The following is a 25,484-nucleotide window of genomic DNA, read 5'->3' as shown; positions in this document are numbered from 1 at the left end:
CCCCTCCTCTGGGACTGCAGGTCCTGCTGGAGCTGGGCCGACCAGTACTGACCACACCAGCCAGCTGCAGTGGGGCAGCGATTTACAGAGCAGCATTGTACTTTCCAGATTAGTCTCCATCCCATTCTTTACCCAGCCCAATTAGTGCTTTTACTCACAGCATCACGTTGAGCAGGGGTCTCCACTGAGCTATCAGCAGTGATGCCCAGGGTCCCTCTCCGAGCGGAGAGCTCAGACCCCTGTAAGCCAGCTGAGCAGTTCACATTTTTCCTTCCAAGGTGCATTATTTCCCTTTTTCAGCATTGAGCTTAATTTTCCATCATGTGACCCATTCCCCAGGCCTGGTCAGGGCTTGCTGAAGTTCCTTAATCTTCTCTGAATAATTGTGTTAATGCAAATGTTGCTAGCTGTCTGCTCACCCCCTTTCCAGCTTGTGATAAATGAAGGGGGCGGAGCTCCCTTTTATGGACACCCAGCCAGCCAGTAGCTATAAAATCCCTCTTAGGAGCTGTTCTCTAATTGCCTTACCTGTAAAGGGTTAAAAAGTCTCACTGTTGTGCCTAGGTAAAAGGAAGTGAGTGGGCACCTGGCCAAAAGAGCCAATGGGAAGGCTAGAACTTTTGAAAATTGAAAGAAGACTCCCCTTTTGTCTGTCTGTGGTGGTTCTCCGGGGAGAGACGGACAGGACAGAGCTATGCTGTGAGAAGCTTGGGCCACATATGAAAAATCATCAGTATCATACCTAGAAACTACACATTTGAAACCCCAGATATGTAAGTAGATCAGGAAATGTTAGGAAGACGTGATTAGATTTACCCCTTTTATTTCTTTATGGCTTGTGGACTCCTCTGTGCTAAACCCAGGTGCTTTTATTTTGCCTGTAATCTTTAAACTGCACCTTAAGAAATCTATTCTGGATGCTTAATCCTTGGAGGGTTCCCCCAACCCCCAAATCTAGCAAGTGCCTAAGTTCCCAGGGGGAATTAGCTTTCTCAGCTCTTCCCCGGGGGGGGCGGGGGGGGATGGAAGGGCTTGAGGGTACCCCACAGGAAGGAATTCCCAAGTGCACCTTCCTGGGCTCTCAAAGGGGTTTTGCATTTGGGTGGTGGCAGCATCTACCAGTCCAAGGTCAGAGAGAAGCTGTATCCTTGGGAGTTTAATACAAGCCTGGAGTGGCCAGTATTAATTTGTAGAGTCCTCGCGGGCCCTCACCTTCTGCCCTCCAAGTGTCAGAGTGGGGAACCTTAACACAGCTCATTAGCAAATTTAGTGAGCTAGTCAGGAAGCTCCAGGCCCCACTAATGACCTTTTGCTAGAATGTGAACTGTCTCCCCTTGTTCTTGGCTGTCTGTCTCCGGGCCAGTCTTTGCTCCATAACAATACTTTGCTCTCACTCCCTGAACACTTTGCTCCTCGCCTGGGACTTTGCCAAAGGTCTTTGAAATCTAAATAATTACATCAGCTGATTCCCCATCATCTACTAGTGTCACCACAGCCAAAAAATCCTCATAGATTAGCAAGTTTTCCTTTACAGAACCCCTGCTGGCTAGACCCGGTCATAGCACGACCTACCAGGTATTCGATTATTAATCCTCAGTCCAAGCCCTTCGCTAGGCCCAGAGCTACGGCTTACTGGTCAGCCAGCCCCATTCCCCTCTGAACCTGGCTGACGTCTGGATACATTTACTACCCTCCAGTCCAGAGCTGTTCTTACAGCAGTTCCCTGGGTCCGGGAGCACCAGCTCTGCTAATTCACGCTTACGCGCGCTGAACCCTTGGTTTGACCCAGCCACGGGGGCCTGATGACTTAGTACATTTTAAATGATCGGTTTGTTCCGGCCTCTCTTTGTCCGACCCCTCGCTCGCTGCTGGTGCCTCCCCTTTGCTGCCAGGAAAGAGCAGGTGGGAGGGAGGTGTCTCCACCATCCTCAGGGGGGCCGACTCACGCAAAGGAATCATTCAGCGTCTCAGCTACAGCCTGAATTGCTCCTTGGGGAACCAGCAGCCCCCTTCCCTCGCTGCTGCCCAGGCAGACATCTTGGATTAACCCCTTTAGTGAACTGCTCGTCACACTCCGCTGGGGCCTGTCCCCTCCTCTGCGCCCTGGGGGAGCTGCTGGGTGAAGGGCCGCCGACAGCCTGGATTTGTTTGGCCCAGAGCCACGGCCAGGTGCTTTCCCGAGGCCCTGGTGGCAGACACCTCCTGGGACTCAGGCGCAGCAGTGGGGGATTGTCCTCCCCTGCAGCATCTCATGCCCAGAAGAGGGCGTAGGTCCTGCCCAGCTCGGGACAAGGCAGCCGGGAAGATGGGGGGCAATTTCCCCCAGGAAAGCCGATGGCTTGGGGAAGGACTCCAAGGCACAGGGGCCCTGCCCCATGCTCTGCAAGAACCACAGGCTCCAGGGCAGCTGATGCTTACTAGATAGTGTTTATTAAGGCACTAAAAGCACTGTGGCTACACCATGTACTGCCCCCTGCAGGCAGGGCAGCTCTGGGTGAGGCAGCCAAGCTGCCAGCAAAGGCATTTCCTAGGTCCTGGCCCGTCGCTGCCGGCTTCACAGAGGGCTCAGCTCCTTGCCCCACAGCCCCACCCGTGAAGTAGCAGCTTCTGTAGGCAGGGTGAGGGGCTTCCTCTTCCCCACGGGGTTCAGCTTCCCCCTCACCTCCGTGTTTGCAAAGTCCAGGTCAGTCCCACAGGGGCAGCAAGTCTGCTACTGCCTCGCCTGGGGACACTGCAGGGCCGGGAGCCAGGAAAAGCCTTTGTGCAGGGGCACCAGACAGCACAGGGCCAGACCCACCCCACCTCTCAGCAGCCCTCGGGGGGCTGCGGGGCCAGGCCTGGTGTGTAGGCCAGGTAGGATAGCAGCTGCGTGGTGGCAGGGAACAAGGCCAGTAGTATTCAGTGCAGCTATGTGGCTGGGGTGGACTAGCTCCTTGCAGGACAGCCAAGAGCAGGCACCAGGCAGGCCTGGGCTCCGGGACTGTAAGTGTGCCCTGCCCATGAAGCAAGACCAGGGCCCCTGATAAAGGGGAACAGAGCAGCCCTACAGGATCCCCCCCACCCACCCCCTAGCTTCCAGCCAGCTAGCAGCCTGGCCAGGTGAGAGGCACCAGTCCCAGGTGGGGAGGGGGGAGGGAAGAGGGTGGATCTGTAAGGTCAGAGCAGCCCTGCTCCAGCAAGCCTCTCCCACTCTTGGGCTCAGCATGGGACAGGTCCAGCCCCCAGGGGAGGTGCCTGGCTCCATTGGCTGTGGGTACAGAAGGGAGGGGACAGGTGGCCCCAGCACTGCCTGGTCCCCCTGCGGGCCCAGGTGAGACACCAGAGGGGTAGAGAAGATAGTCCAGACAGAAGACCGGCCATTGAGGGGCAAGAGAACAGCAGGCTCTGCTTTGGCGCCCAGGCAGGCCAGAGTAGGGCGCTGCCCAGGCCAGAAGCAGCAGAGGGAGTGGCAGCTCCAGCCCCTGCTCCCTGGGGCTCCATGGAGCAAGAGAAGGGGCAGAGACAGGTGTGTGCAGGGCCAACGTGTGCAGTGTGGCAGCGGGAGCCTCCCCTTAAACATGGGAGAAGGCATGGCTCTTGCAGAGGGGTTTGTCCTTCTTGGAGTAGAACGTCTTCCCTTCCAGGCTGACCTGGCAGATCTAAGGAGAGAGCAGGAGGTCAACAGAGAAAGACCAACTCTCCCTCCCCAACACCCCATCCACACCCTTCCCTCCCCACACCTGGCAGAGACCTGCCACAGCCCTCTGGGGGGGGGGGGCCACAGGGCAGCTGGAGCTGCCCCCAACACAGGCCAGCTCAGCACATGAAGCAGGTGCAGCCAATCCTGCTCATGCCACCGCCAGCAAAGAGGTTGGTGCAGGGTGAGGAGCCCCCCCAGGCAGGGGACAGCCCTATTATCTCAGGGTGAGCAATAGGGAGGGGCTGCCGGGCTGCTCTTACCGCACAGACGAAGCAGGTGTCATGCCAGCTGAATCCCAGCGCCTCCAGGAACCGGTCACCAGCATCAATCTTGAAGTCACAGCCACGGCATTTTGTGCCAAACATCTTCTCGTAGTCTGGGGAGAGAGTGGGCTGAGATAGGCCTCCCCAGAGAACCCCCTTGGGAGAGCTGGACTGGGAATGACGGGGCTGGGGGAGTCCGGAGATTGCTTTGTGGGTGGGTTTTTATTTGTGCCTGGCTCTAACTGGGGCTAACGCTCAGGTAGTGGGTGGCCATCCCCTGCCCCATTGTAACAGCTCTGCCAGCGCCCCTCAGTCCCGACCCGCAGCCCCTGCCAGCCCAGCCCAGGGCTCCCCCAGACCCCTCAATCCCGACCGCAGCCCCTGCCAGCCCAGCCCAGGGCTCCCCCAGGCCCCTCAGTCCCGACCCACAGCCCCTGCCAGCCCAGCCCAGGGCTCCCCAGCGCCCCTCAGTCCCGACCCGCAGCCCCCTGCCAGCCCAGCCCAGGGCTCCCCCAGGCCCCTCAGTCCCGACCCACAGCCCCTGCCAGCCCAGCCCAGTGCTCCCCCAGACCCCTCAATCCCGACCCGCAGCCCCCTGCCAGCCCAGCCCAGTGCTCCCCCAGACCCCTCAGTCCCGACCCACAGCCCCTGCCAGCCCAGCCCAGTGCTCCCCCAGACCCCTCAATCCCGACCCGCAGCCCCTGCCAGCCCAGCCTTGAGACCAGGTTTGGGGAAGGGGCCCCAGGAGCCAGCGGCACGTCCCCATGCGTGTTTCCCCTCGGTCTGCGTGTGCTGCTGCTGCCGCCGGCCCCACTCGCTTTGTGGAGGGGATTTCGCTGCCACCGCCGATCCCATCCCCAAAAGCCCCCCCAGGAGAATAGTGCAGGAAAACCAGTGTCTGTAGAATGGGGGACCCCATTTCCCAGGATGCCATGCAGCACTTTGCTTTGATGAGGTACTTCACTGTCATCACCATGGCAACCTGGGAGCTCTGGCACTGCCCAGCAGCCATCATTGAGGCCAGGCTGGCGGAGGGGGGGGGGGGGGGCTCCCTGTGGAGGGGAGGATGCCCCTCCCTTTGCCAGGGCGGGAACCCAGTGCTGCCTGCTTGGCTCCTGCTCTCGGCCCTGGCAGCAGCTGCTCGGAGAGTCCCAGGCAATGCTGGGGGCGGCCCAGGGGCTGGAGCAGTAACTAGTGACCACAGCTTCCTCTCCCTGCCCCACGCAGCTCTCAGCCCCACTGCGAGGCCACGGGGTGACGTGGGGCAGCAGCAATCCCAGCATCCCTGGGGTGGGGAAGGGGCCAGGACACCCCCTACCTCTCTCGCAGTAGGGCTGCCCCTCCTCCATGTAGAAGGCGCGGTTGCGGATGGGAGTTCTGCAGGCAGCGCAGGTGAAGCACTGCACGTGCCACGTCATCTTCAGCGCATGCATGATCTCCTGGGAAAGGGAACGGCACCGTCAGCCCGGCCCCCGCTGGGCTGCCCCAGAGCGCCCTCCCCCACCGCCCAGCCCCCGCTGGGCTGCCCTAGAGCCCCGGGCTGCCTGGCCCCCACCCCAGGGCCCCACACCGCACCACCCGGCCCCCTGCTGGGCTGCCCCAGAGCGCCCTCCCCCACTGCCCAGCCCCCGCTGGGCTGCCCCAGAGCCCCACACTGCACCACCCGGCCCCCCGCTGGGGCAGCCCTGCACTGCCTGGCCCCCGCCCCAGACCCCCGCCCTGCCCCAGGGCCCACACCCGCCCAGGCTGCTGGACACCCCCTAGCTGCTGGGGACCGGACCGGGGCCCCAAGGGGGGAGGGCTCCATGCAGACAGACTCACCCCACCAATCTTCTTCTTGCACTTGGCACAGCTGGGGGCGTAGCGCATGTCGTAGCACTTGGGGCAGAAGACCGAGCCCTTCTCCTCAAAGAAGCCCCCCTCATCCAGCACCTTCCTGCACTGGCAGCATGTGAACTCCTCCGGGTGGTAGTAATGCCCCAGGGCCACCAGGTAGCGTCCCCTAGAGGCGGGGCAGGGGAGGAGTTAGCATGGCTGAGCGCTACGTGAGCCAGCTGCCCCCACAGCCCAGCCCAGCGGGTTCATTCCTCCCTCAGGAAGCGGGAGCTGCCAGGCCACTCCCAGGTGACCAGCAGCCCCTGCACATGGCGGAGGGGCCCCGCGCCACTCACCTGATGACCTTGTTGCACTGGTAGCAGATGGGGGTTTTGCTGGTGCCCTCAGGGGGCTGCTGCGCGGCCTGGACGATGGAGCTGCGGTTCTGCATGGGCGTGGGCATGGCCGGCTGGCTGTGTTTGCTCAGCACGGTGCTGGTCTTGTCGGGCGCATAGCGCTCAGCAAAGGAGGGGTCCACAGCCCAGGGGGGGCGGCTGGCAGGGCCCGGAGCAGCTGGGGGCCTGGGAGCTGCAGAACCTGTAACAGTCCCCAGAAGGATTCCCAGGTGATACAGCTGCGCTGGGCTAGCCTGGGGCAGAGCGTAGAAACAGGCACCCCAGCCCCACCCCTCAAGGGGCTGGCAGAGAAGGATCAGCCTGGCCCAGGCCCCCAGCATGCACCCTGCTGCGGGCACCAAGGCCTCACTCTGCCCCACAGCCGCGAGAGACGGCGCCATGCAGTGCCCATGCCCAGCACCCCCTGCTTACCGTGATCAGGCTCCACCTTCAGCACTGCCACCGCAGACGGGTCCAGCCCAGACACCTGGCTACAGAACAGCCAATTAATGCAGTTGCCAGCTGGCCACCCCCCACCCCCCGCCCACAGGCCTGGATGGGGCAGGAGCCCAGGGCCTGGCGCTCTCCTACCCCAGCAGGGGCTCAGGCCAGGCAGCCACCCCCCTCCTGCTGTGCGGCAGCACCCCCTGGTGGCTGGTTTGGTTCGTCAGTGACCCAATATCGCAGAGCTGGGGGCACTTCCTGCTCTCGGGCCCAAGGCGAGGAGCCTGCAGAACCGACCCTGGAACGCTGGTGCCCTGAGCAGCCACGCAGCGTCCCCACGGTTGTGAGAGGACCAGCTGCCAGTTCACTGTGGGGATCAACACCCCCCCCCCCCATTACACTCACTCACCCTGGGGTAACATGACCCAGTCCCACCTCCTCACGGGCCCTGCTGCTCCAATGGGTCTGGAGAAGCTGCCCACTCACTGCTCTATCCATTAGGCCCAGCCCCGCACAAGGGGTTTTTCTTGGACTCTATAGTTTCTTCCTCCCTGTTGGCAAACCCAGCATCCCCTGTCCACAGGGAAGGGGTCCCATGAGGGGCTGGACAGCCCCTGACCCCAGGCACTCAGCTGGCAGGATGCCCACAGACATGTCCCTGGTAGGATGCCTGACAGGACAGAGCAGGTGACTGCAGCCCTGCTGGGAGATGCTACAGGGTGAGGGGAGGCAGCAGGCCGCCTCCAGCAAGGGATGAGCAGAACGCACAGGCCCTTCCAGGCTGCAGGGGGGCAGAGAGCTTGCCCCCAGCTCATGACAGTTGGGCCTTGCAGCTCTCAGCCTAGGCCTGAGAAAGGTGACAGGACAGGGTTGGAGGGAACACAGCCACCCCTTTCTCCCCTCTCACCCCAGAGCCTCTCCAGCAGCTCACAGGGGCCAATCCCCAGGCCCAGGGACAGCTGGGTACAGCCCCTCCCCAAGGCAGCACTGGCTGCTGGAGCTGTGCCTGACAGACCAGGAGTGGAAAGGCCAGGAGCCTGCAGCAATGCCCACCCGTGGGGGACCTGTGCCAGCAGCCCAGAGGAGTCCATGGAGCTAGGTTTGCTGCAGGGCGGGGGCCAGCCCAAGGGGGAAAGGCTGCCAGGCTCTGCAGACAGCAGAGCAGAGAGGTTCCCCCCAGCTGCTGCAGCTCAGGCCGAGGGGTGCCGCATTCTGCTGGGCTGCAGGCCCCCGAGGGGCCCCGGGCGCACCAGGCACCCCTGCAGAGCTGGCAGCTAGTGCCCTAGCCAGCCCCTCCTGCCAGCAATAATGACTAGGAGCCAGTTACGAGAACAGGAATCTTTATTGTGCTACAGAAGGGTCCAGCGAGCAGCTGTGCTGGGCAGACCCAGGGCCCAGCCCCAGCCCACTCCCCAACACTCAGCCCACCGAGAGCACGGGTCACATCACATCAGCCCTTGGGGCGCACTGCGAGCCCATCACAGCAAGGCAATGGGCTCAGAGGGGCCTGCCCCATGGCACAGAACCCAGCAGCCTGTGCTTGCTCCCAGAGCCCTTTGCCACCCACCAGTCACCTCTGCTGGGCTAGGCAGGTGGACGTTCAGTCTAGACCCACCCTCCAGCCTAAGGTCCCCGTCTAGTCTGGGTAAGTGTGGAGACAGCCCCAAGGAGGCGCTGGGTGCGAGCCAGGCCCTCACACTATGAGCACAGCCAGAGGGCATCTGGGAACAGCAGCCACTCAGCCTGGGCAGCTCATGGGAACAGGACGCAGCTGGCCCCAGTGCCACAGGCCCCCCGTGGGAACACAGGCCCAGAGGACACTCCAGGCAGCCGTCCCAGCTTCCACTTGCTCAAGGTTTACCCTGGGCAGAGCGAGGGTAGTGTAGCCACCCCAGGGGGCTGGGGCGCTTGGGGAAGCCTAGCGTGACAGGGCAAGGACATGCAGCAATGGAGTCCCTCTGCTCCCCTGGGGTCTGAGGCCAGGGCCCCAGTGCTGATAGCCTCCATCCCAGCCTGTTCAGTGCCACACAATGCGTCCTGCCCAGGGCCGGCCCCTCCCCAGCCCAGGCAGAGTAGACCGCACGGCGCAAGGCGCTCCCAGCTGGGTACGTTTAGGAGCCAGGCGGATGCCCCTCCCCAGGCGAAGGCATGTGATGTGGCCGCACCAGCCCGGGGCGGAGAGGTGCAGGCTCCCAGCACAAGGCCAGGCCCTGCTCAGGATTTCACGTTCAGAGAGACAGCGGAGCGCTGGTGGTGCCAGTCGCGCAGGCCAGTGTAGCGAGGGCTCTGAAGCTCAGTGACAAACTTTTCTCTGAAAGGAAGGAAGGAAGGAGACGGACAGAGATGGGGAGGGAGGAGGAGAGGTTAGCGCCAGAGGGAGGAAGAGGCTCCATTGGCAGAAATCAGGACAAGAAAGAGCAGCCACATGACATCATGCAACCAACCGGGGAGGGCGAGCGTCAGGACCCCCGACCAGCCCCTCCAGCAGAGGCTAAAGGCAGCACGAGGGCCTATGAGATGGCAAGGCCAGGCGAGGGGCCTGCCAGCAGGAAGGCCGGTTTAGCCTCAAGGCCAGGAGTGGCAGAGTCCAGGGCAGCAGGGACAACCCCCAGACAGGCACCCATGCGGTAACCCGAGTGCCCACAGCCCTTACCTGGCTTTTCTAACATGCTCATCATCTGGATCTTGCACTGAGATCAGCAGGAGAGAAGAGACAGAGAGAAAAAGTCACAGTTGGACACCCCCCCGAGGGGGAAAGGAGGAAGCCCACAAGCACCATCCCTTGGCCCCAACAACCGGCTCCCGCTGAGCCCACTGGCCACTCCTGCCCCAGCCAGCTGCGCAGCGAGGGCTAGACTGAGGCAATACAAGGCGTCCAGAGTCAGCCAGACTCTGAGCAGAAGGGACTGGTCTTGGGCAGGCCCACAGAGCACACAGGGGGAAGGCACCTGGCACGCTGCTGGGAGCCTGCCTGCCAAGGGCAGGCCATCCCACACAGCTGTCCAAGAGCTGTCTGCACTCAGCTCTGCAGGGAGACTGGCTACTCTGTACCCTGCAGGCCACCGGCCCCCAGCTGGCCCCCAGCAAAGAAGGGTGCCAGGCCTGTCCAGTCCCATCAGAGCAGGGCTGCCAGCCAACCCAGGCCTGGCGTCCCGTCCATCAGCCCGCATGTGCCAGGACCCAGAGAGAGGCACTTACTGAACTCTGTGCCCGTGAGGTGGGCCAGGATGCGGAAGGAGCGGGACTGGGTTGTGCCAGTGCGAGGCTGCCAGTCCTCCGTATCCTCAATCAGACGCTTTTTGCTGGAGTCATTGGGCAGGCCAGTGGGGGGGCTCATTAGCCGCAGAGCATGCCTGTGCGCAGACAGAAGGGCAGGGCGCTCAGCCAGCACGCACGGCACACCCCTCGTCACGCAGGACACGGAGGGACTGCCAGCAGAACCCTGTGTCCCCCTCCCCCGCTGCAACCCACAACAGGGTCTGGGCAGCCCACCCCCAAGGGGCACATCACTCGGACACGAGCCAAACACCCCCCCTTTCCCACAGGTGTCCCCTCGCTGGCTGAGCAGCCCGCTGACACCTTCCCTCGGGCAAGCAGCTCAGGGCCCAGGAACACAACAGCACAACATGCCAACAAGCAACAGACACCGAATCTCCCCCCCCCTTACTCATCCTCCATGTAGGAGCGGCCCAGGTCTCCACGGGCCTGAGTTTTCCCCTCTGGCAGGCTGGGGCTCGCACCGACCCTGGGGCCAGGAGAGAGGCAACAAGAGCACAGGTGAGTCAGGTGAAAATCCCAGCCCCGGAGCGACCAGGGAAAGGCCTCTGCTGACAGTGGAGCCCTGTGCTGGGCCAGGACCTCTCCAAGCACAGGCTGCTCCACCGCCCGCAGGTTACAGCGCATGTGCCTGGGCAAGGGACACCCTCCCACAGTCACTGGCCAGTGACACCCAGCTGCTCTCTGCAGGCACCCGCCCTGGCTGCGGAGGGGTGGAGCAGCATCAGGGTCCCAAAGCCCCCTCCCCTGTGACGGCCCTGCCCGGAGTCAGCACCATGCTCCCAGAGGAGGCAGCTGCTCCCCACTCAAGCTCAAAGCCAGGGAGGGGCAGCCGGCCAAGCCCAGGCAGCCTGTGGGTGCTGGGTCGGGATGTTCTCCTTAGCTTTAATTTGCTGCCGCCAGCGATCAGACTAGTCCTGAAATCTCCTCCCTTGGGCAAGGAGCGACCCCCTTGGCCAGGAACCCTCCCTCTGCACAGGGCCACACCCCAGCCACACCCCAGCATGGCACTTGAGGAGGGGACCAGACAGATACAGGGGTCGGCTCTAGGGGACACAGAGGCTATAGGTCCCGCTCCCCCCTGAGCGGAGAGGAGGGATGCAGCAAGGCAGCAGGATGGTACTAGAAACCAGAGGGGGGTGGGCACCAGCCCAAGGACCCAGGGGAGGGGAGGGGATGCAGAGAAGAGGAAAAAGGCTTACTGACTTGTCAAGGTTCTGCACCTGCAGAGTTGGGGGAGGAGAGAAGGAGAAGAGGAAAGGAGGGAAGAGAGAGATTAGCCCCACTGCACCCACAAGAGACACTTGCAGAGTGAGACTGAGAAAGGCCCAACCCTCCCTACATCCAGCCCTCACTCAGACCCCACCCGGGCGGCTCTGGCTGCCATCTGCCGGGCCGGAGGAGAGGGTGCCCCAGAGCACAGAGTCAGCAACAGATCACAGCACATCGCCCACTACAGACTGGACCTGGCCAGGGGTTCTCTGGGGCACCAAGTTCAAGGGCTGGGTCAGGGCTCAGGAGTGGCTGGCCACCCAGCTCTCTGCAGCCAAGCGCCAGGCTCCCGGTGGACCATGGGAAAGGATCCCAGCTTGGCGAAGTAACTGCACAGTGCAAAGATGAGGGCACCAGTTCACAGGCCACACGCAGGAACCCCAGAGCTCCCCACACCAACTCTGGCAGCTCAGCTCAACCCTGGAGGGACCCTGCTGCAACCCCACCCTCAGCATGCCCAGGAGAGCCAGGCCAGGCACATGCTGGGGGAGGCGGCACAAAAGGAGCCCCCAGCTCAACAGAACAGCCTGTGGCTTCACTGCACAGCCACTGCCCTCCCCAGATGGGCAGGAGAGCCCACGCCCGGGGAGTCCCAGGTACCCTGCCAGCAGCTGGCCAGGTGCAGGGGGCACCAGCAATAGTCAGTCAGCTGGCAGGAAGGCTCCAGGCTGGGCGCTGCTGAACATGCCCTGGCTCCTCAGAGAGGTCTGGCAGCCAGAGCCCCATGCCCCCCCCCCAGAAGAGAATCCTGCCCACATCAGGAAGGGGAGAGGGAGGAGCGCAGGGCCAGCGAGGCAGGTCAGCCAGTCTGTGTGAACAAGGTGTATGAAGGGGGCTGCTGCTTTTTTGCACTGCAATACCAGAACCAGCCACCAGGGGTCACTGAAACACCAGCCATGTAGATGCTGCCCACAGCCGTGGGCGCTGCTCCCCAGAGGGGGCGCCAGCCCAGGTCCTGCCAGCGAGCGGCCCCAGCCCATGGCATGCACACGAGACATCCAACATGCAGGGTGCAGCACGGCCAGACGCAGGCAGGGCCTCAGGGTGGGAGCGACCAGGCCCGGCCTGCAGAGCAGGGTCCGAGCCCAGCCGGCCAGTCTGCAGTGCAGTGCAGTGACGGACAGCAACATACCCATTGTGCTGGGGGGTGCAGGCGGGGGCCGTGTACGTCACAGGTTTCGTCACCAGCCCAGGCAGCGAGTTGGGCGTGGGGCTGGCCCCGAAGGGCCGGGCCGTTTTGTTGAGGGTGGTGCTAGGAACGAAGTTATATTTCGGGGGCTGAGAGCAGGGGAATGACTCCTGAGCGGGAGACAAAACACAGCACAGAGGCTTGCACATCAGGCAGCATGCGAGGAGCACCTGGCAGCCCCAGGCCAGTGCCCAAGAGCAGGGGCATCCCGTGGGGCAGCCATGCTAGAAAGCCAGGCCCATGCCTGGCCTCACAGGGGTGTCCAAAGGGGACAGCCTCTGGCACCTTGGAGAGCACTCTGGGGTGGCACTCAGCCACCAGCTGCTTCCAGGCTCTAGCCAGTGCTGCTGTGTGCCCGCCTGGCGCCCAGCAAGAGGCACAGAACAGCACCATGCACTGGGGATGAAGGGAAGCCATGAGCCCAGGAACTAGGTCCGGGGGGCACAATAGCGAATTAGTGACAAGGAGGAGACACCTGGCCGAACGCACTCAGATGCGGGCCCCGTGGGACAGGCAGACTGCTGATGTGCTGCACTATACCACCTGCCCACACCATGCACCGGTGGCCTGCCCCACAGCCCAGTGCCAGGGAAACTCCAAGGCAGTGAACAAATACTGAAGGCGGGAGGCAGCTTCATGGCTGGGTCCAGCCCTGCCCCTCATTGGGACAGCGCGTTGAGCCGGCCCCTGCAAGAGGAGACCAAAGCCCTGGTTCCTAGCAGGATCTGCACTGGGAGGTGCATGGCCAGGCACCTAGCTCCCTGTGGGATGCCCATTGGCCTGCTGCAGAGGGCCCTTTGGAGGGAGGGGGTCAGAGGTCAGTGCCCCATTACACCCCTCCTACATTCTGGGGTGGAGTGACTGGCATCTGCCCCAACCTACAGCCAACCACGCCTTTTTGCCACCAGGAACCCCAGCACCTGGTGCCCTCCAAGAGCAGCCCGGGGCTAATTCCAGAGCCTCCAGAAAGGGCCCAGAGACAAGTTCTGCCATCAAAGCAACAGGGACCCTCAGCCCTACGCGCCACGAGACAGAGCTGGTGCCCACAGCCTCGGGGATAAGAGCAGCACATACCTTGTGTGGCTTCCCCAGGAGGCACTGGACTCTGCAGGAGAACAGATTGAGCTGAGATGAATAGACCAGACCCATCTCAGGCTGGGCTCTTCCCCCTCCCCGACCCAGGCCCAGGCTGACCCCTCTGCCAAACCAAGCACTGGGTCTTTATGGGCTCTGTGGGGCGGGACACAAACCTGTAGGCTCCGAGAGAGGCAGCCCACCCCTGCAGAGTGGCGCATAGGCATCAGAACTGGGTGCAGGGGCTAAGGAGGGGACCATGCGTGGGCAGAGGGGGTCCCTGTCCCAGGTGAGAGCAGCGCGGGCGTTACCTGCTCAGGCTGAGGGAAAGCTGGTCTCCGCAGGCGCGGATCTTGTTCTGCGCTTCGATGTGAGTCATGCTACTGGTGTTCTCCCCATCGATACTCAGCACCCAGTCGCCCACTCCCACGCCGGCCTGGGCTGCCTTGCCACCAGGGGTCAGCTGCAGGGCAGAGACAGAGTCAATCACATGGCACAAGCTCCCCAGGAATGATGGGAGCTGCTGGGAGGGGTGGCAAGAGCCCCTGCACACCCTGCCCTGGGCTGACTAGCCACAGCCGCTCCCTGGAGCGGGACAGTGCAGGAAGGAGGCTGCTAAGGACACAGGCGCTCAGGGATGCTGTGCTGCAGGGAGAGGAGAGCGGAGCCACATGCAGCCCTCGCGGGTGCTAGGGGCGCTGTGCTTCAGGAGTCCTGTCTTTCAGCTACAGCCAACCCTGAGCATGCCTGAGCCAGAGGCCCTACTGCACCAGAGGAGGGCGGTCAACTCCAGAGCCAGCCAGGGCCAGCCTCCCTGAACTCCTCCAGCTGGACGCAACACGCAATCTCCAGGTCTACGGGGGCCCCGGCTGTGCACTAACAGCTGCTGTCTTCCACCCGAGAGCTGGGGAGGTTTTGGGGCTGGGTAACAGGTATGCATCTGGGCGGGGGAGACCTCTGCTTTTGCAGCCAGCCCCAGGCCCCCTGCACCATGTCAGGAGATGCCCATCTGCCAACGCCCCCCAATTAGGTGCAGTGCCACTTGGTCTCCTGGCCCCGCCCTCACTGCCAATGCATAACTCTCGAGTGGGCTCCTTCCCCTGCCCCCAATGTAACCTCCACACTGAGCAGGGCAATGCCTAGAGCTGGAGAAGCTGCAACGCTGGGATTGGGCAAGGCAGGGCACTGGGAGCCCTGGATCCACCTTCTGCTTGGGCTCTAGAATTGAGGACTTGCTGCTCCCCCTCCTCCAGCCTGTCAGGGATCACCAGGACAAGCGCCCACTGGACTCAGCCAACAGCTCCAAGCCTTAATTCCAGCCCCTGCGCGTCACCTCTGCTGTAACGGACAGGGGTTTCGCCCAGCACAGGGAGATGAGCTTTCTGCACTGCGCTCCGCAGTCCTGAGAAGGCAGCCTCGCTCCCGGGGACCCGGGTTGGAAATGGAGCACCAAGGCAGCTCTGAAGTCTGCGCTCCCACTGCTCTGAGCATCTCTGCTAGCAGGCCTTGATCCTCCCCTGGAAAAAGCTGCAAGTTCCAGCTCCGGCAGCCGTGTGGGGCCTCACAGCAAAACACAGATCCAGGCACTCACTGCACTGACGATGTGTTTGCAGCACAAGCCCTGGGGGCTTTAAGACCCTTTTGCAAGTCACCATTCATGAAAGCATCCATCCTCTGGAACACGAGTACAACGACACCTCCCCACCCCCCACCCCCCCGCCCCAGTGTGAGGGGTTTAAGGCTGCAGGATGTGGTCTGACCCAGAGACCTCAAACAGACAGAACGAGCCACATCTGCAATGCCTGGGTTCAGCTGGTCAGTTTGGGGGGGTGTACACAACCCAGTGCAGATGTGAGCTGTACCCCATGGGTGAGACCCCGGCTACCCACAGGAAAAGCCAGGCCCTGGGTCCCAATGTCTGTGCCTTTGAGGTTCAGGAACAAGTGGAGGGACAGGGAGAGAAACTGGAGTTTGGCTCTGATCCTAGCACTAGTAGCCCTTGTGCCGGCTCCGCTTGCAGGGACAGCAAGGCAGCACAGTTCCAGGTCTGCATTAGCTCTGGCACACAGCAGGGGAGGGGGGCTGCAGAGGGGCTGGGGCATCGCCTGCACCAGTTACCCCAGGGCAGGCTGCCCCTTCCCCTGCGGGAGCTGCTCCTGGCTCCACCGCTAGCTCCCAGCGCCACCCGCTGACACGAGGAGGGGAGTTTGCTAGGCAGGCCAGGGCAGCACTCACCGCCCACCCCACACAAGGCACAGGCAGGCCGCAGAACCAATTCTAGGGGCTCAGTCGCTTCCAGCCTCGCCAGGCTGTTCTCCCCTCCTCTACCACCCACCCATGGCTTGTAGGCAGGGCCAGGGCAGGAGGGGACATGCACCTTCTCCAGCTGGTGCCAGCTGCAGGGTCCCAAGCTCCCAGGGCAGAAGTTGGGGGCAGGGCTTGCTGCAGAAGCCAGGTGCCTGGTGTTTACACTCCCCTCCCCCAGCCCACTGGCGCTGTGCAGCCCCACAGCAAGGGCCCAAGCCCCCGGCCAAGGAACTGGCCCCAGCGTGGGCAGGAATTGCGCTAGCGCACCAGGGTCCCTGGGGAGAGCCAGGAAGTGAGTCAGAGCCTTCCCTAACGCAGCCCATGTGTCACTCGCTCCGCCTTAGACCTGCAAACCACAGGCATTTCCTAGGCTGCGTCTGGGCGGGAGGCGCCTGAGCAGACCCCAGGAAGTGCTCCTCTCCTGCTACGCGGAGCCCATTCCTCTTCCTCCGGCAGCAGGCGGAGACATTACCTCATCCCCAGCCCGGGGCAGGGAGACATTAACCCTGCTTCAGTGCCGGCAACATTTCTTCTGCTCCCAGCGCTGCACAGGGCCTGGCGAGCGGCCAGGCCTCATGCACAGGGGCACCCAGGCACACAAACCCCCAAAAGCAGGGCCGTGGGGCAGCCCCCCTCAGCGTCCAGAGCTGGGGCACGCCGCTCAGCAGACGGGACACCGCTAAAGCAGGCCCCACTCCCTCCCTGCCCCAGAGACCGTGGGGCAGTCAGGTGCAGGCACTGCGGCAATGAGATGAGGCGTCACTGCACGAGCAGGCGGCCAAAACCACACCCTGTCGCATCAGCTGCCTGGATGGGCAGGGAAGACTCCACCTGCCGGCTGCAGGTGCCCAGCACTTGCCATGCCCTTCCACCCCCGTGCGACCCCATCACAGCTCCAGGATGCTGGCATGGAGACAAGTGGTGAGACACAGCCTGGAGCCACTCCTGCTCCTCTGGGCCGGGATGCTCATGGGCCCTGCCTTAGGACCAAATATTTCCTCACGTCCAGCGCAACATGAGCATAAGAGGGCATGGCACCGGAAGCCCCGCGGAGTCGAGGGCTGGAAAATCCCAGCTGCCGATCAGACAGACACCCCCTTGCCCTCCCTTCACAGGGCCTTGGGGGCCAGTCACTGCACAGCCCCACATGCTGACACAGCCATGTGCTGTACTGGACACCAGGCCTGGCCTGAGCAGGGGGTCCAGCCCCCAGCCCCATTCCCTTGCTGCCATGAGTCAGCCTTGGGGGTCACTGGTGGCAGCAGTGGGATGTCAGTGCAGATGAGCCCCACACCGTGCTGCCTGGCTGCAGCAGCAGGAGGGCACCCTGAGGGAAGGCGTGTCCCAGCCCAGCAGGAGCTGCCTGGGCTGGGCCCTCTCCTCAGGCAGGTCTGGTGAAGTGGCTAGAAAGCATCAGCCCAACCCTGGACGAGCTGGTTACAGGGCCGCCCACCAGCACGCTGGGGTCCCCACTGGCAGCACCAGCCATTCTCCCTTCCCAACCCCCACTCAGCTCTGCAGCCGCTGCCTCAGCCCATGGGGGAGCTTGGGAGAGACCCTTGCAGGGCTTCAGAAAACAGACGCCCTCACGGGCCAGGACCACCAAGGACCCTGCTGGGCAACATGGGCACAAGCCTGCACTGGCTGAGAGCCAAGCCGCTGCTAGGCACAGGAGAAGGGTCTCCCACAGTGCCCAGGAGCGCAGCGGGTTCCAGGGCTGGGCTGGCTCTGGGAGAGCATCGCCCAGGCTGTGCTGGGGAGGTGGAAGGTCCCTGCTCCTGCTGAGTGGCGTGCAAACTAGCCAGAACCCTCCCCCATTACACACAGAGCTCCCACCTCCCCAGGCCAGGCAGGAAGTTCACAGCAAGCTGTGCTGGAGGGGCCATGGCTAGGGGAGGCCCTGGTAGCCGGGCCTGGCCCTCTGTCCAGACTACGAAGCTGGGGGAAGGCTGAGTCTTCCATTTCCTGCCGAGTGGGGTGAGCTCCCCAACATGGCTGCACTCACCATGCCGCCAGCCCCTCCCTTCCCCAGGCAGGGGGGGCCCGTTCAGCACATGCTGAGCACCCAGGGTGCTTTGCGCCTGCAGCCACGGCCAGCTCTGCCCACAGGGGGCAGACACCCGAGCTGGTCACGTGCACCTGTGTTTTGAGTGAGCCACTGGGGGGTGGAGGAGTCCAGGGATCCCCCCCACTTGGCTCTCCATCCCAGGGGACTCACTTGGGTCATGGGACTGCGGTGCCAGGAGCGTCCTGAGGCCCTGGCACACCCACCCTGCTGACAGCAAGGGCGTATTTTTATCCTTTCTATACCTGACCTCAGCATCTCTCCTTCACTGCCTGGGAACAGCTGAGACCGCCAGGCCTGAGTCCCCCACCTGCTCCCTTCACTCACGCTCACACACGCTCACACACGCTCACACACGCTCACACACGCTCACACACGCTCACACACGCTCACACACGCTCACACACGCTCTGCCTGTTGAGCTGCAGGCAGCTCCTCCAGCCCCTCACCTCAGGCACCCACAGGCCTGCCTCGAGGGAGGAGGTAGGCATGCAGTGTGAGCACCCTGTAAGCATGGGGCTGCCAGGCAGAGCCCTGGCTGTGACCCAGTTATCGCTGCCCCCCCACGTCAGCAAAGTTGCCCACAGCCAGCCTGAGGGGAAGCCAGAGCCCCTGCGCGATAACTGGGAAGCGTAACAAGCCATCCACCCCCTCCCTGCAGCACTAAGCCCACCAAACAAGTGCTCAGCTCCCTATTCCCCCCCCCCAGCCTCTCCCCTTCAGCACTGACCTGGCAGTCCCAGGGGTGGGGGGCAGGAGAGGCAGCACCCACCTCCCTTTGTGCCAGAGCTACGTGCCTCCAGCTGCCCCAGTGCAGCGGCCACGCGCCAGAGCCCACCCACTGCAAGGAGAGAAGACCGCCCAGGCTAGGCCCTCAAGGAGCCTGTCTACAGGTGAGTCAGTGAGCCCAGACAAGCCTCGAACCCCAGGCCACTGGAGGCCTCATGGCCAACGGGGATGAGTGTTCTCTGGTCCCTAGCGGCTGGGCCGTCAGCTCCCCCAGTGCAACTTCTCCAGTCCCTGCCCCAGGGCTGCACCCCACCACCACCACACACTGTGCAGGGATGGTGAATGGGTGCTCTGCAGCCCAGATACCCGCAGGGACTGCGCCATGCCTGGGGAGTCGCTGCGCGGGCAGGGCACTGGCTGTTACAGGCTGGACTGGTTGCCCTTGGCAGGCAGCAACAAGCTGCCAGGTGGGAGAGCGGGAATGCTGCTCACTGGTCACAGAACCCAGGGGAACAGAGGGACAGGGCATCAGCAAGAGAGCAGCACCCAGTGAGCCCCAGGGAGAAAGCAGAGCTTCTTGCTGTATGGGCCACGGATGGCTCCAAGGCGCCCCCCCCCCCCCCCCCCCACACACACACACAAGGCACACCAACCCCTCAGCAGAGGGTGGGAGAAGAGGGTTATGCTTCTCCACAAGAGGTGGAAAAATTCCCCCTGGCCCCGGAGCACCAGGCCTGGCTACCGGCAAGGGGAGCTCTGAAGGGCGGGGCACACGGGCAGGCAGCACTGAGGGGCCAAGGCAGCACCTGGGGGCGCCATTAGGCAAACTGCTCTAGGCTCAGCTTCAGCCTCACTGCCAAGCCAAGCGAGGGGCTGGTCTGGACAGGGCCTGTCAGCACAAGTGGAGGCCATCTCTTGGGCCAGCTGGCGGCCAGTGAGCAGGGGCAGGGCATGGGGGTGGTACAGACACTACAGCCTCGAGGATGAGGAGCAGGGATGTTTCTGGAGAAGACAACAGCAAATCCACTCACCAGGACACTGACACCTAGCAACCAACAACCCAGAGGGAGATGGACTCCCTCCTCCTCCTCCCCCACACACGCCCAGCTTGAGATCAGAGGACTGGAGGGGTGTGAGACTGGACTCTGGGCTGGCCAGACTGGACTCTGGGCTGGCCAGACTGGACTCTGGGCTGGCCAGACTGGACTCTGGGCTCTAAGGACTTCCTAGGCTGTGTCCAGTTAAACCCGCCAGTTGTGAGAGTGCTGTGTGCCACTGCCAATGCCGGGTGAGGTGCACTAATCCAGACGAGCAGGCAAGTCTCCCCAGGGCCCGTCTCAGTTGGACATGCTGCCCAGAGCGCACGGTGCAAAGCAGTGCACCCCCAGCCCGGAGGGAAGTTTGCCAAAGACAGTGTCTGGGCCCCAGCACCTGGCCTGGGATTAACATGTCCCTGAAGGAAGCTGCACTCTCCAGGGCTCATAAACCCCAAACCCTAGGGCTGGCTGACCGCAAGCCAGGAACTGGCCTCCAAGCTAGCCGGAAGAGATCCAAGGGGCCAGAGGGCTGCGAAGGCAAAGCTGCAGGGACTCATGTCAGGCAGCGCTGCTCAGGAAACCCCCCCCCCCCAGGCGTAGGGCCCAGCGTGGTGCTGGCTAGCACAGCCCTGCGCCGCCCTCCCCAGCACTTCCCATGCAGGGCCCCTTGGAGCAGACAGGGGCTGGGTGGGGAGAAGCTCTGGCTCCAGGAAGCCGCAGCTAGGCTCTCTGCAGACCCCTCTGCCTAGACAGGCCCTGGTGCGCGCAGGCAGCTACCCAAGAGACATTGTCTAGAACACGAGTTGAGGCTGTCTCTGCAAGGAGCCTACCGAGTGCCCGCAGGGGCCAGTGGGCTGCAGGCAAGCACCCCACAGGGCTGGGGCAGCACAGAGACAGTCAGACCCCCCTCCTCTCCCTCACCGCAGGCTGACTGCTGTGCACATGGGCTGTCCGGCGTACGGCCACAGCACGCAGGAGGGAGCCCTCACAGAGCCTGATCCTGCCTCCAGCTTGTTGGGAAAGTCTCCATCCGCCAGCATCGCAGCACGGACACTCCACATTCCAAGGCTTATAAGGCAATTCCACACCGAGGGCTGTCTGCCAACAATCCAGTGGCAAGTTCACGAGCGCCCTGTGCCCAGGCAGGACTGGGACCCTGTGGGGGGCAGCTTGCAAGGTCACAGAACCCCTCCCCACCCAGAGGCAGGGCCTGGGCACAAGGAGCTGGCCCAAAGAGCCTTGAATGGCAAGGCCAGGGTGCAGTTAGTGCTAGGCAGCGATTCACAGCACCAGTTCCCTGTACTGCTTCGTGCCAGCCTGGGCCACAGGGGAGCGCAGTCCTTGGCTTCCTCATGGCTGCCAACAAAACAGGGTGGGATGGGGGCCCTGGGCCACTAGGAACAGCACCAATACCCAAAAGGGTTTCCTCCAGATACTGCCACCCTGATGTCACCACAGATGCTCCCCCCAACAGCTCTAATGCTCAGAGCACATGGCTCGAGAGGGGTGGTCTCACCCACCTCCGAGTTCACCAGCAGCACACCTACCCCCAGTCCAGCCCTATGTTACTGAGACAGCCCTCCTGCCCAGCACCCAACGCTGCAGGGCACAGCTCCAGAGCTAGGGGCTGGCAGAGGGGACCCAGGGCAGAGCGCAGAATGAGACTGCCAAGAGCCAGGAGAGGAGGTGGCTCTGCAGGATGGTCCCCAAGAAGAAGTAGCCAAGAACAGGCACAGCACCCTACAGCAGCTTATCTCAAGGCCTGGGCCAGCCCCAGGCTGTGGGGAGCCCTGCCCCAGGAGCAGAGCCCAACCCCACAGGGCTGGCACACAGCACAGCCCCTGGGCAGACTGAGGAGAGCGGCAGATGACAGTTCATCCCACAGCAGCACCCTGCCCTTGAGCTCCAGGCTGGCCCAGCTGGGAGCCACTGATTCATTTCCGAGCAGGAAGGCAGCCCCACTCTACAGGCACCAGCAAGAGAGACCTCACCATCAGCCTGGCATGGAAACCACCACACCAAGACCCTGACCCTCTGGCAGGATGCCCAGCATCCCTGCTCTCGTTGAGGACAGCAGAACCTAGACACGACGGGAAGAGACCAGGCAAAGGGCTCCAGGAGGGGAGCTGCCCCTTCCCCCACCAGACAGATGGGAGCAGGTCTGGGAGAAGAGCCTTGTCCTGACAATGGCCAACCAGCCCCTCCACACAGCTCAGATGGCACCTCCTACTTCCACAGCTCCCTTGTGCCCAGGGCCCTTCACTGGCAGCACATCCCCGGCCCCCAGTGTGACACAGGCGAAGGGCATCCCTCTGCCCCCCATTGCTCAGGGGGCATTTGTTAGGTGGAGGCACCTCGATGCAGGGACCTCAGCTTATCTTGGGCAATGCAGCCAAATACCCAACTGCAGCAGCAGCGCCCCCCAGCAGCTCCAGGTAGGGGGAGAGGGAAGCCACAGCATGGCTGGTGCAGAGGTTTTCTGCCACAGTTCTTACCCTGGAGATGGAGAGGGGCATGTTGAAGTCCTTGCCCCCCTGCAGCCTGAACCCCCAGGGCGCCGGCCCATCCAGCATCACTTTATAGGAGTCCATGCTGCTCATTTCTGGAGAGAGAAGAGAAGATTCAGGCATTTAGGAGGAGCAAGGAGGAGAGCAGAGAAGGGGCAGGACACTCTCTCCTGGGGGCCAGCCCCAACTACCTACTGACATTCTGCCCCCATGGCTACTCCTGGGGAGCACGGGCAAGATTCCCCAGTGACACTGCTAGAGAAGATCCCAAGCTCGCTCAACCCATCGCAGGGAGAGGATCCAACCCTCCCCCAGCACTCGGCCCAGAGTCAGAGGGCACCCCCTCCCCCGTCACAGGCAGGCACTGAGCAGGTTGTGCATCCAGCCACACACCCCTGCAGCGAGCACACAGCTGCAAAGCCACTGCCCCTGCAGCCAGGTGCCCATGGTACTCACCAAGCCATAGGCTACTCACAACTCGGGCAGTGACAGGAGCATTTGGAAACCTTTTGGTTGGGCAAGTCAGCACTGCCAGGGGGCCTGCTTGACACCCACTAGCCCCAATGCTGAGAGGCCAGGCAGACAGGGGGAGACAGACTTCACCCCAACAGCCAGCGGAGAAGAGCAATCCTGTATGCCAGTGTGCACAGGGACAGCCTTTCCCGGCACAGCTGCCAGCCCCAACCCTGCTCAATCCCAGAAGTCACCACCAACCTCATCCGACAGGAGCTGGAGCAAGGCCTCTGGCCTCTCCTCTCCCTCCAAACCCAGGGAGAGGCCAGCACCGAGGGATGGGGACTCAGCCCCCAAATCTAGCTCCACGCCCCCGCGGGTAGGTGGGCAGGAGCCTGCCCCCCTCCCCCAAGCTCTCCCCAGCAGCTTGCAGGCTATATAAGGCATGTAAGATGACACCGGCATATTCCTCTGGCTGCTCATCCGGGCTGGGAGGGATACTCCAGAGCGACTGCTGAGGGCTGCATATCAGACATTCCCTGCGCTGGCCCATAAAACACGGGCACAAAACCAGCACTCTGGGCTGGGATCCCCCATCCCCCACAGGAGCTGCCTTGGGACAGTACAGCAGCCACCTGTGCTCAGACCCGTTCTGCTCCCCCCACTCCAGAGACCCCTCACCAGCAGGCCCCACTTCCTTCCCCTCCAAGGAGTCCAGATGCAGCTTAAAACCCATCTCCACGGGACTGGGAGAGGAATGTGCAGGGCTAGGAAGAGGTGGGGAGACTGAACCCTCCCCCCTTCCTGGGCTGAGCAGACAGGACAACATGCCTGAGCGGGGCCCTTTGCCACAGGCTGCAGCAGGAGTCTTGGCTCTGTGCTCCGGGATCTGTGTGGAGGATGTGATGGGGTGCGGGATGTCCCTGCCGCACTGGAAGAGCTGCGCAGCCATTCCCAGCCCCCCAGCCCTGTACTGAAGCTAACACCTCGCACTGCCAGCGAGGGCAGCGCCCCCACACAACCAGAGCTACCCACTGCCCACTACCACCAGGCGGGCCCTTGACGTGCAGATCTGAGCGAGGGCTTCCTGCAGGCCTCCAATGGCATCTGGTTCACTGGGTCCGGCAGGCTGGGAAAAGTGCACAGGCCTGTTCAGATGCCCCCGTGACAGGCAGCAGCCAAAAACCCCGAGACATACAGCACACGGGAAAGGATACAGGGTCCTTCGCTGTAACTAGTGTCGGCCGCAGGGCCAGGGATGGAGGCAGGTAGAGACAAGGGCACAGCGCGCCTGGCGCCTCGGAACCGCCCCTGGGGACTAGGGTCTGCGCGGAGTGACCGGCTGCTCCGGGCACGGCCAGCGCGGGGGGGGGCGTAGGGGCGGGCAGGGGATGGCCGGGGGGGGGGGGGGGGGCGCCGTAGGGGCGGGCAGGGGATGGCCGGGGGGGGGAGGGGAGGGGGGGCCCGTAGGGGGCCAGGGGATGGCCGGGGGGGGGGGAGGGGGGGAGGCCGTAGGGGGCCAGGGGATGGCCGGGGGGGGGCGTAGGGGCGGGCAGGGGATGGCCGGGGGGGGGGGGGGCGCCGTAGGGGCGGGCAGGGGATGGCCGGGGGGGGGGGGAGGGGGGGGCCCGTAGGGGGCCAGGGGATGGCCGGGGGGGGGGGGGAGGCCGTAGGGGGCCAGGGGCCGCTGCCAGCCCCGCCAGGGGGTCGCCGCAGGACGGGGCCGACGCGCACTATTCCCAGCCTCGGGCAGGGGCCGCCCAGGTCCCGCGGGCGGTTTGCGCAGCCCCGTCCCAGCCCAGCCCGGGCGGTTAGTCACCGCGCTGCCAGACGCGCTGGAGCCGGGCCAGAGGCGGCGTTTTCGGAGGAGAAAAGCCTGTTCCCGGGGAGCGCGGCCGGGCGGGCGGAGAGCGGCCCCAAAGGGGGGGGGGGGGGGGCGGGGCGGGGCGGATCCCGCCCCCCCGCCCCGCGCGGCTCCAGCCCCCCCCCCGGATCCCGCACCCCCCCGGCGGGGCCAGGCCGGGCGCGCGCGGCAGGGAAACGGGATTATTTTTACCCCCGACTCGGGGGAGACCGAGCCCGAGCCCCGCCCGGCCGGGAACCCCTCGCCGCCCCCGCGGGACACGAGCTACGTGCGCGGGGTTCGGACCCGGCCCCCCCGCGAGCCGAGCCTCCCCCTCACCTGCTCGCGCCGCCGGCTCCGGGCGGGGCACACTCGCTCGCGCTCTGGCCGCGACCCCCCCCGCCCAGTTTCTTCTATACCCCGAGGGGGCGGAGCGATCCCGCCCCCTCAGCCAATCAGCGCAGCCGCCGTGCACGCTCACGCGCCGCCTTGTGCGCCTGCGCAGGGCGGCTCAGCCTCACCCGGCTGGGCACCCCCTGCTGCCCAGACCTGGGCTCTGCAGGGACAACGCGTCTCCTGCGGGCAGCGCCGCGGGGCGGGGCAGGTTCCCCCGGGGGAGGGGTCTGCACGGCCAACAGGCCCCGCCCTAGTCCGGCCCCTATCTCCCAGCCCCTCTCTCCTGCCCCCAGCCTTGCCCTCATTGGGCTTCAGAGTTAACGCCGAGGAGGCAGCAGAACCAGGCTGCCAACAAACTCAAGCACTTCCTCACCTCACAAAGTTAAGGGCTAGAAAGTGAATGCGGGGGGGGGGGAATGTTGCATAAGCTGACGGGGCCTGGCAGGGCAGCGCAAGGACCAAGGGCACCCTCCTGGCTCACACCAGCCCCTCCCCCTGCATTCTGGCAGCAGGGACAGCTCTCCCCTGACCGCTGTACCTTCCTTGCCACTTTATCACCCCTTTCCCACATCCAGGGCAAGATGCAGCTTCAAGCCCTAAACAGTTCTGCCCCCAATCTCAGGTCCTCTCCCTATGCCCCTCTTGAGCCCCACATTCTGTCCCCTCCTAGAACAGCCTCTCTCTTCCTATGCCCCGCCCCTTCCTTTCACTCCCTGCTTGAGCAAGGGCTGGGCAGAGTT

The 25,484-nt window shown here is 63.7% G+C and overlaps 1 protein-coding gene across 19 annotated transcripts; it reads right to left on the bottom strand.

The window, feature by feature from the left end:
* Positions 1 to 2,408: 2,408 nt before the first annotated feature.
* PDLIM7 (PDZ and LIM domain 7) lies at positions 2,409 to 24,836 on the bottom strand. Of its 19 annotated transcripts, none has more exons than XR_010589961.1 (15): positions 24,688 to 24,812; positions 22,041 to 22,147; positions 13,719 to 13,870; positions 13,408 to 13,438; positions 12,277 to 12,443; positions 11,075 to 11,095; positions 10,264 to 10,341; positions 9,795 to 9,949; positions 9,250 to 9,286; positions 6,585 to 8,907; positions 6,114 to 6,354; positions 5,764 to 5,944; positions 5,261 to 5,381; positions 3,940 to 4,055; positions 2,409 to 3,638 (listed from the first exon to the last, which is right to left on the bottom strand). XR_010589961.1 is itself a non-coding variant. In XM_008174265.4 (15 exons), the coding sequence occupies exons 2-15, from the start codon at positions 22,143 to 22,145 to the stop codon at positions 3,552 to 3,554; spliced, it is 1,551 nt and encodes a 516-aa protein (XP_008172487.2). In that variant the 5' UTR covers positions 22,146 to 22,147; positions 24,688 to 24,836; the 3' UTR covers positions 2,409 to 3,551. The 19 variants fall into 19 exon arrangements, 16 of the variants coding, with proteins under 16 accessions (XP_008172487.2, XP_008172483.2, XP_008172488.2 ...); XR_010589960.1 differs by lacking the exon at positions 24,688 to 24,812 and adding an exon at positions 23,337 to 23,573; XM_008174265.4 differs by having other exon boundaries at positions 6,585 to 6,643; positions 24,688 to 24,836.
* Between the last annotated feature and the right edge of the window lie 648 nt (positions 24,837 to 25,484).

The sequence above is a fragment of the Chrysemys picta genome, chromosome 8 (assembly GCF_011386835.1).
Source record: "Chrysemys picta bellii isolate R12L10 chromosome 8, ASM1138683v2, whole genome shotgun sequence".
NCBI classification, from domain to species: domain Eukaryota; kingdom Metazoa; phylum Chordata; order Testudines; family Emydidae; genus Chrysemys; species Chrysemys picta.
The sequence above is the reverse complement of the archived record's forward strand: the minus strand, read 5'-3'. Positions and strand labels throughout refer to the sequence as shown.